The 10,568-nt window shown below is 40.7% G+C and overlaps 1 protein-coding gene across 2 annotated transcripts in view; it reads right to left on the bottom strand.

The window, feature by feature from the left end:
- Positions 1-192: 192 nt before the first annotated feature.
- Positions 193-10,568, bottom strand: part of col15a1b (collagen, type XV, alpha 1b) — a 56,517-nt gene continuing 46,141 nt past the window's right edge. For both annotated transcript variants that reach the window (XM_022191665.2, XM_022191664.2), the window contains 11 exons: positions 9,345-9,426; positions 9,208-9,233; positions 8,309-8,407; positions 7,995-8,139; positions 7,798-7,862; positions 7,545-7,676; positions 7,363-7,461; positions 7,161-7,235; positions 6,778-6,975; positions 6,526-6,641; positions 193-3,007 (listed from right to left, as the gene is read on the bottom strand). In XM_022191665.2, the coding sequence (XP_022047357.2) occupies positions 2,785-3,007; positions 6,526-6,641; positions 6,778-6,975; positions 7,161-7,235; positions 7,363-7,461; positions 7,545-7,676; positions 7,798-7,862; positions 7,995-8,139; positions 8,309-8,407; positions 9,208-9,233; positions 9,345-9,426 (1,260 nt within the window). In that variant the 3' untranslated portion in view covers positions 193-2,784. The remainder of the gene's footprint in view (positions 3,008-6,525; positions 6,642-6,777; positions 6,976-7,160; positions 7,236-7,362; positions 7,462-7,544; positions 7,677-7,797; positions 7,863-7,994; positions 8,140-8,308; positions 8,408-9,207; positions 9,234-9,344; positions 9,427-10,568) is intronic.

The following is a 10,568-nucleotide window of genomic DNA, read 5'->3' as shown; positions in this document are numbered from 1 at the left end:
CAGGACAACACGAGGGTTAAAGGGCCAGGTTACTAGAACTAGTGATGTTTTATTTTTCATATCTCCGACATGATTGTAATGAATAATGTTCCCATCTTTTTGTTAAATTCCGTGTATAATTTCAAACTGCTAATAGCTCTAGAAGGTTTTCATGACACTGAAAGAGAGATGCCTTTTTAAAAAAAACACACGCAAAATAAGACATTTTATTCAGTGAGCACCAGTCAGTCAGTACAAACCTTCTGTTTCTTCAGAAGCTCAAGTTTTGTTTAAACAGAAAACATCAAAATCCGACAGCAGAGACACTAACACTCGTCTTTACAGGCAGAGCTCGGTGGCTACGACTCAATCAAAAGCGTGGTGAGAGGAAACCCTCAGTCATTTAGTGTGCTTCGTACAAAACCTACATCTATGGAGTAAAAAAACAACATCTGGACAACAACAACACACACATATTTATATATATTTATATACATCTTCCGACTTCATCAAAATCTGAACGTGAACTCGCTATGTCTTCACACTATGGATGCTACAGTATAAATTAACGATTGATTTCAACTCTAAGTCTACGCTATAATGCAGACGTGTTAACGGTGAAACTAGTTCAGATCGCTTTATTGCAAGCAGCAGGACTAACGTTCAGCAGATAACAGGATAAGTTTGACATTTTCTCCTGATAATTATTTGAGTTTATAAGGACCCTGTTAATTGATAAATGTTGTAAACAAAGCTGTCAGCAGGGGGCGCCATACAGCCGTTTAGTCTTCAGTTTTAGGTCAAGCAAGCAGAGCTGCATGAAGCATTATTTTTTTGTCAATTTATCTTTTCCATATTGGTTTGATATGTAGTTAGAGAGTAGATTTTAGTGGTAAATAGTGTTTTGGGGGCATAATACTGTCAGTTTATCGTCTTTTTAGCGATCATAAAGAAATGGAGGTGAAGCTGTGATTGGATGTGAGTCACATTCTGTGTATTTACAGCTAAGATATGGTGATAAGAAATATAAAACCTGCGTCATTGTGTCTGACTCGACCTGTTCTCATTAGCAGGATATTACATATTGCTGTTGTACTTTTGAAAATGTGTTTATCTGACACATTTTTTATGTGGATTTCAAAGTATTACATTAAAAAATAATTTAAAAAAAAAAAGGTCCAATTTTACAAAAAAAAAGTGAAAGTGGTTTTTAACTTTTTTTGAAAGGGTTAATTCATTTCATGTGAGACAGAAACAGATTTCCCGAATAAGTTTTGACATTGTGAACATTTGCCTTTTGTTGTCTTTGTCTCTGCACAGCATAAAACCTCATCATCAGCTAATCTGAAAGAATACGTCTGTCTGTCACAGCATTTTGTTTGTTTCTTCTGAGTCTCTTATGGCGCTTTTCCACTTGCACCTACTTGGCTCTACTTTATTTGGTTTGTGAGGTTTTCCATTAGGACGTAGTACCTGGTGCCAGGCACTATTTTAGTACTTGGCCGGGGTTCCAAGCGAGCTGAGTCGAGCCGATAATGTGACGTCTGCGGAGTGCAGGCCACTGACTCCTTCACGAAAACCAGTGAGTGTTTTGAAACTTTAACATTACTTATCCCATTGGTGGCAAGCTCACTTGAAACAAACAAGTATATGTTGAAAGCGTCATTGTCTCCCATATGCAGACAATAAGCTAGCTAGTTAGCCATCAGTGTTAACTCCGCGGCCAGGGCCGCTGTACTATGACGGCTCCACCCACGATGAGGTGATACTCAATTGTAATGGAAAACCACCTAAACTGAGTCGAGCCGAGTAGGTGCTAGTGGAAAAGCACCATTAGGTTATTTTAGTGGTTGACTAACAAACGGTTTTGTTTCCAGCTCCCTCTACTCTGTTCATCACAGCCAAGTGTAATGTATTCTATAACGCCACCTGCTGATGACACCATGAAACTGAGGTTATTAGGTCAGCTAATGGTTAATATCAGGCAGTACATGATGAGCAGAGAGTGAGACAAGCTTCTCTGACATTCATAAAGAGTCTAAGAAATACGTCACTACATGTGTATAGTGTTTCCAAATTCTCTTTTTTGTTATTGTCAATAATTTCCTGAAAAAAACATGCCTTGCCAGCATTATTCTTGGAAGTAAAATCATCATCTTAAATGGCATTTACATCTGACTCTGATTTCTAGCTAGTCTTGATGCACAACTCTCCACTGTATAACGCTGTTGTGATACATGTTTAAAAAAAGATTTTAAAATCCACACTAGTACTGATGACAGAAAGAAAAAGGACAGTGACTTATTGGACCATGCCACTGATTTTGCACGTTTTGGCCCATTTACAAAAATATGTTGTATCTTTCGCTGCAACCAGGCTGTTATTTTCTGCTATTTTAATTCTAGACTGTAAAAACATCAACTGTGACAAATGCATAAAGCGCACAATGCAAAACCACTGGTATGGTGCTCTAAGTTACTCACTTCTACCGTCAACGAATCCCATATTTCTCTGTAACTACACGCTCGTTATGTTTAATGACTAGAAATAAGTGAAGGCTAGACATGGACGGACATGTGGCAGCAGATTAAACCACAACTAAAGGAGCTTAAATGAGTGTGCGGTCATCTTTCCTGCTTCTGCGTGTTAATGTGTGAGTATTTTATCTGCATGTATGACCAGAAGCGCCCTCACACGTGGTCAGTGTGTGTGTGTATGTGCCTGCGTGTGTTTCCCCATTCGTGTGTCACATTTTCTACGTTCATCATGCCTGCATGTGTGTTCGTGTGTGTCCTCTCCGCCTCCTCAGTTCCTCCTTTGATGCGAGTTCCCCACGTATGTGTTCTCTATGCACAGCACGATGTAGTGGTTGGAGCAGGAGCGCACGTGTTGACCCAGCAGCCGCCCCGTCTGCAGGAGGGCGGCCTGGCCCGTCACCGCCATGTCGGCCGTCCTCCACGCCTCACAGTAGTTAGTGGTCAGACGGATGCCCACGGCACTGGAGCCATGCCACACCAGCTTCTCTGGCCTGTGGGAACGAGGAGGCAGCGTTAGTGAGGGCAGAATAGAATAGAATAGAATAGCTTTAATTGTCATTATACGCACACAATGTACAGTGTCCATAAAGTCTTTTTGCAATTTTAAGAATTTATTAGAAAGGCAGCTGATAAGATATCTTAACCAGATTTTTTTTTTTATTGTAATCAGTGTTTAACCCTTGTGTCGTCCTGCGGGTCAAAATTGACCCGGTTTAAAGTTTGAAAATGTGGAAAAAAAAATATTTTCACAGTGAAACTTCTGATGTCCACATTTTCAACATTTTTGGGAAATCTTTGAACTTTTTTTGGTGGAAAAAAAGAAATGTTAAATATGTTTCTTAAGAATATTCACCAAAAAATCAACCAAAATCCAGCAAAATTTGCTGGATTTTGGTTGATTTTTTGGTGAATATTCTTAAAGAAGATATTCGAAGTTTTACTGATATATGTGGAATCACTTTAGATATTTTAGGATTTTTTTTTGGAAGATTTTTACTCATTTTTTTGAAAATATTCACAAGAATATTCTTGCCAAATTTGGGAATTTTTTTTAAATAAAACCTTTAAGGGAAACTTTTAAGGAATTATTGGAATTTTCTTCTTGAAGGATTTGCAAATTTTCAGAAATTTGGCGAATTTTTATGCTGACGTTTTGGATGTTTTTCAGACAAGGAAACAGTATTTTTTGGTGCCTGTAAATGATGACAACAGGAGGGTTAATAAAGTTTGTAATCACATTGAAATCGTGTGTTTCAGTTATCCTGTTGGTGAAAGAGGTTCTGTTGAATGGATTAGCTGTGTGGTGGGTGTGCGCTGTCAGAGGTGATGCTTCTGGCCCTGCAAAGACATCTGCTCCTGTGATGCTCTGTGCTGATGAAATCCCGGTAGATAACCTCAGGCTATTAATAGTGTGTTTTAGCAAGTATTTTGAGTTGGTCCCTTAATTGCGTTTTCTCTCAGGAGAATTAGTACCTCAAATTGGCCACAAGGTGGTAGTAGAAGGCCGTTATTGTCCTTAAGATGGAATTTGCTAGGTTTGTTAGTGCGCGGAAAAGTGTTAGGGGTGGCCATCTTACCCGAACACGCCATCTTTTCTGTCTGTCCCGCACCTGGTCCTGTGTGGATGCTACGACCTAGAGCTGGATTTACTTAGAAAACTAACCATAAAAGTGGTATTTTGACACTGAAGTTAACCGCAGAAGTTACAGAAGTAGATAAGAATCACCAGACGTCTTTGAACCACATAGAAATTGATATTCCGGTGAGTAACGGGTGCTCTTCGAGGTTTGCCGTAGCATGCTAATGCTAGCAAAGTGAAGCTACAAACGGGAAACATGAGCCCCGTCGTCTGTCTAAAAAACGGGATAACTTAACGGGATAAATTCGGGATAACTTTGATAGGAGTTGAATGGTTTTCCATTAGTATTTGTTAACTGTTTTATGTGTTCACTGAGCTGTATGTTGTTGCTACTTGAGTAGTTACCGTGGAAAACGAAGGATCGCAACTCGGCACTGGCTAGTTAGATGTTGCATGTGTTCAAATGCTAGAGTACGTTTTATGCGGCTAGATGTGAGTTACTGAGTGCTAGTAATGTGTTAGACTGTAAGAATGTGTTGCATTATCGGCTGAAGGAAGATTGTATTTAAATTCAGAAGGTTATATTGTCCATCTATGACATGTTGTATTGTTTTGTGTACAGCTGTTATGGCTATTAAAATGTTGCAGGGTGCACTATGACACGTGCTGTGAATGTATTTTGGAATATGGATGCAATGAGGGCAGGACTGATCAAACATTTAAAGTTTGAGACAGATTGGTGAATGCAGAGGATAGTTACACAGCAGTTGAAGTTTCATGGTGAAGCATCAAAATTCTGGAGGTCGCCATGGCCGTGCCCACAGACTTTTGTTAAACATTTTGCAAACTTTTGATCACTAATACCTGCTGTATATACTGGCCAAACTTTAGGTGTCTTGGAGTTACCCTGTATGAATTTATACCTCTTGAAAATTATGAAAATTACCCAAAATCTCACGCTTAATTCCAAATGGCGGTTTCGCGTCTTCGCATATTGCGTGTTCTCGGCCAGGTTTGGCCATTTAATATTCCTAGTTCTGAGTATGTTTTGTACCTGTCAGCGCACGCCATTTTGGGAGTTTAGTTCTTGGGATTCATTGTTTAGACTTCCCTAACCTTGTGTTACATGCTCAGCTTTGTTAGTTTCGCTTTCTCATGTTCTTTAGTGAAGTTTGGTATTCTGGTTTATTCCCCTCCAGTCCTTAAGGGGTCCCTCTTGAGTTCTTTAGTGCTCTGCTCTGCATCCGCACTTTCTGTAAATATATTCTCTCTGTAAATCTTTTCTGTTCAAATTCTCCATTGCCATGTTTTCATTGTCTGCGTCTGAGTCTCCTCATCGAAACGTAACAGACAGATTAAAAGAGACGCGTTAAAGTCCAGAGCAAGGGATGAAGTTCCTTCTTCTTCTTTAGATCTCTTGCTACTTCTTCAGACTGTTGCTTCATAGAAAGAAGAGTGTTTCTGTGTGGAGTTGGTATATTCTTCTATGTCTGTGTTCTCTGACCTGACCAACACCTGTGCTTCACAATTTGCTGCTGTTGTTTTTAAAAAAAATAATTTATGTTATTCTGGTTAAATATCAAACACTTTTATAAGTGAAGTGTATTGCTCAGTAATTGGAAGCGGCTCCACTTAACGGTCCTTCCACATCAAATCATAGCTACTAATAACCTATAATACAGCTGGTAGGCACAGGGGTAAATGTTTGAGTAAAACTGTTATTTAAGAACATTTTTCTGGCACCTCTACTTATACTGGAGTATTTGTCTATCACAGTGTTGCTTTTTTCTGAACTGGAATACTTCCTCCATCACCCTTCTCTTCCTGTCTCTTCTGCTGATATGTCATAATCTAACACTGGTCAAGTGCATCATCTCCTGGAGTTTCCTCTCCATCTTACAGCGCTATAACTGTTGGCGGATATTTCTTTTTCTTCTCTACAAAGTGAACTTCAGTGACATGTCTTGTTGTTGGGCAGCAGAATTCTTGTTTGTCTTTGAAGGCCTCTGATATATACTTACTGAGGGTGTATCCTGTCCACCAAATACAAACCTAGAAAATGTTCAGGGCTTTGCTGTTGTTTGTCACTTTGTGTGTATGGGATTCTTTGTACTGACAGCCGAAGCATCATTACGGCTTTATTGGTCAACTGGTCGAACTCCAGTGTATCTGAAGCTCTTTCCATTCTGCAGGTTTATATTTAACAAATCGACACACTAACACATACTAGAGCTACTGCTAGTCACACTCCTATCTCTTTCGATGAGAGTTCCTGTCAATATGATTATAATATTTAGGGACTGTATGTAGTAAAAGCTTTCTACTGGTGTGACTAAATCAGTATTTGTAGTCAGATTAGAGCTCATAGAATAATACTTTTGGAGGACTGACTTTCATAGTTGTGTCCCCTGCTCGCTCACTCCCACTCACCACGCTGAGTCAGTCATCACGTTGCGTCCGTCGAAGGAGTAGATGGGTGTAGACGGGTCAAAGACGCCTCCGTTCCCAGAGAAGATGGACATCCAGCTGCTGAACAACACTTCACCCTGAGTACAGGAGAGAGGGACAGAATGCGCTTAAAAGAAGATTCCAACAAGTGCCAGTGAGTGATATTCTCTAACTCTAAAGCATAACAAAAGCAATCTGTGTTCTGTTTGAAGATCAGTGTAAATCTCTCTTTACCCTCAGATTAACCACAGGCATGTCATTGCGGTCCGCCTTCCTCACAATGGTTGCCAGATCCTGGAGGTGTGAGGACAGGAAGGCCCTGTAGGTGGCCGTGAGTCCCATGGATCGGGCCTGCTGGTAGCACTGGAAGTCTGCCCCGCGGATGCCACGCATGTCGCCTTTCAGTGGAGCGTTCAGTGCTACCAGGTGGAGCTGGAAAAGGAAGACCAGATGTGATATCTAGAAATGACATGTTATCCATCACAGGCCCTTCATGAAGTCAGTTAGGCTGAGGCTGAGTTAAGTTATTTTAAATTTCACCTGGGGTCTGCTACAGAGTGTAGGACATGTGTGTGTGTGTGTGTGTGTGTGTGTATTAGTATACATGTTACACTCACCCCAGGTACAGCGTTGAATGTCTGTGGCAGCACATTGTAGCTGGGCTGATACCCTCTGCTGCCTTCCTGCAGCTCCTGATCAACAAAAACACTAATTAGTATGATTTTTTCCATAAATTCATGAGATGTTGTTTAAAGGCATCTCCAGAGATGCACTCGCACCATCATCTCTCTGTGTGTTTATAGTGTGTGTATGTGAAACCTGGCTGTGGATCCTGTGTGGTCGACCCCAATCTCCAGGTCTGCTGAGAGCCTGAGATGCCTCTGAAGAAGAAGGTCCCTGATGGATCAACTCACCGAGCTGAAAGACACAAATATGCAACAAATGGTGAGATTTGGGAATTGGTCATACACTATGTACTATAAATCACACACAACACACACCTGGATCTTCCGCCAGCCGTTGCGTGCTCTGACGTACAGCTCTCCTCCTTTCTCAGAAACATACGCTAATGTTCCCTCAGCAGCTCTGTGAGTCTCTCTGTTGAGAGCGCTGATCGTCTTGTAGGTGGTCACCTGAACACATCATCACCATCAGAGCATCAGTGCTGAACCTTTGCCACTTTGGACAGTAATATATTCATTCATTCAGGTATTTATCTCATATCATGAGCAGGCATTCGGTGGAGTTTCTTACCGGGTTGGAATATCCTGGTGAACCTGGTGGACCAGGAGGACCAGGGGGACCAGGGATACTGATGGCTGATGACAGCAGACAAGGATTACATTTAACAAACCAGCTGATCTCACCTGCACGTAATTATAGAGTTAGATCTATACTTTTACTTAAATGAAGCTGAGGAATGTCACTTTTTTACTCTTTTACAGACATACTTGATCCATATGGAGGTGGAGGTCCCGGTGGACCAGCAGGGCCGGGGGGGCCTCGAGGTCCAGGTCGTCCAAAACCAGCGGCTCCAGGCTCACCAGGAGAACCAACAGGACCTGGAGGTCCGACGACGGACTCGCCTTTAGGACCCTAGTGGAACATGTAAACAGACAAACTCAGTGTGTCTCAATATTTCTTTTGCAAATATACCCAAAAACAAAATGAACCTCCAATAACTTATAGAATGAAATAGATACTTCCAAAAAACTCCAGTTCTCCACTAGGATCAGAATTATGTACATGATGTAGCTTAACTCACCACAAGTCCTGACCTCCCTGGAAGTCCTGGAGGACCAGGCAGGCCTGAGTCTCCCTGTTCTCCCTTCTGACCTTTGTATCCCTGATCACCCCGAGCACCCTGAGAGGTCCAGAGAGAAAACAGCAAAACTCAACCACACTGTGATTTAAGGAGTTTAGTGCCATCAAGGTAAGTCATTTTCAAGAATTAATCTTCTGTTTCTCCCAAAATATAAAGCATGTCCCAGCAAGAAAATCAAAATGCCATCCAGTTTACATCTCGTTCACTACATCTGACATGTTACGACCACGTCACGTTGTTATCACTGTCATGAGAGTTACTAAACTACTTACCAAGTTATACATCCAGCAGACACAGAGCAACTTAAGTCTGTATTTGCTGTCACGTTTCTAGCTTTCACTGTCATTTTAGTTCTGTTTTGGTCTCGAACAGCCCCTGAAGGAAATATCTGTCTCTTTAGCGGCGACTGTGTTTAGAGTTTAGTTAATTTATTTTGTCTTTTGGGGCTCAGCAGGGAGATCACAGTGGGTTTTTCAGAGCTTTTTTAACAGAAAATAGCTACCTGTTACTACATACAAGGCTGATGACAGTGGTGACACACTGTAGAGCTGAAATGAATTACAGAGTTTGGTAATAGTTCTGTGGATTTGTCAGTAAAAAACAATCCCTTTTATAATACAAAGTCATTTAATTCATGTGTTCATATTAGAATTTTAATTTGTGCAGCTGTAACTTGATAAAAATCCACACTGTATAGCTCTAATGTACTTTTTTTTACAAGGCTACACTTGACTCTTAACAACTTCCAGCCACTTGTCTCATCAAGACATCTTTACTTTAACATGTTGATGGTTTTTCAGTCAAAAGTTTCTGCTTTAGGTATGTAAATCAGTACTCACCACAATTCCATCTGGAAACCTGGGCGCTGAGAAGAAAAATAAAACGGCATAAATGCTATTATATTATTGCTACCATTATAAATATGAGTGAAGCAAATCAGTAGCAGTAAGTCACATGTTTGTTGTTCATTTCTTACCTGGTGTACCTGGCTCACCAGGTAATCCCTCATCTCCTTTCTCTCCTTTGGGCCCGAATGAATCCCCTCTCGTCATTGACTCCTACACACACATGTAAACACTTAATTTTCAAATATGTGGCAACAGGAATACACATCTACAGAGTTAAAGCGAAAAACAACATATAGAAGACCATGTTAAACACAGTAAAAGTTGGACTAAACACAAAGCTGTCAAGGATAAAAACATTGCTGTAAACACTGCAAAACGCCTGTTAAATACAAGGATGCATGCTATATGCAGCAGCAAGAACAGCCTTCACACGACTGTTAAGGGAACAGGGATTTAGGTTAAAGCAGGAACACTTTACAAACAAGATTTGAGTAATTTAATCTCATTGCCAGTACCCACAACTAAATCCATGTAAAGAACTAACGCTATGTCCTGTTGCTGCACATCGTTAGCTACCAATAATCCCCTTTTAGTGCATTTCACCCGTTTGTTAGACTTTAGAAAACAGTCATCATGGTGTCCACAGAAGAAATGTCTAATAAGACGCTGAATAGTAATACAGAACCCAAACGCCCAGCACCATGAAAGAAGAGACTTTAGAATTCAGGAACCTCATTTATCTACACAGCAGTGTGTCGATCAGGGAAGGATTTATCTCACTTATAGTTAAAAGAAATCTGGTTAAAATTAGAAGTGAAAGCTTACCCTAAGCCACATTTTCAAAGATAGTAAAGAAGGGAATCCTTACTGTTTGCTTTTTAAATTATTTTAGCTAAGAAGTGACATGAAACCAACTCTGATCTACACACGGTATAGAGAGGAGTATCAACAGTGTCTGTTGTTCTCCCTGTCAGAGATTCTCCCACTTCCTCTTTCCTGAGACGAGGAGGACGGAAAGGTCAGACAAGGTAAGCAGGATTCAGACTCAGACCCCCTTTGACATGTGGCATTAACATTTGTAAGATTGGAGATAACAGATACTTAGGAAGTGCAGGTAAATGTTCATGAACTGTGACACAAATGATTGTTTAAATTGCTTGATGATTGGAAATAAGAAAAGTGTTTTATCCAGTTGCTGGTAATCTAGATGTAACCAAAGACAAATGTTATAGCCTGATGAAATGAGGCCAGATCCACAGACATGAAGCCTTTTCAAAGACCATTAGAGGAACAAAGAGGGAGGAAATGAAGGGGAGGTGAAACAGGGGGAGGGAATGGGATACTGTTTGTAG

Source organism: Acanthochromis polyacanthus, chromosome 9 (genome assembly GCF_021347895.1).
Source record: "Acanthochromis polyacanthus isolate Apoly-LR-REF ecotype Palm Island chromosome 9, KAUST_Apoly_ChrSc, whole genome shotgun sequence".
NCBI lineage: Eukaryota > Metazoa > Chordata > Actinopteri > Pomacentridae > Acanthochromis > Acanthochromis polyacanthus.
The sequence above is the reverse complement of the archived record's forward strand: the minus strand, read 5'-3'. Positions and strand labels throughout refer to the sequence as shown.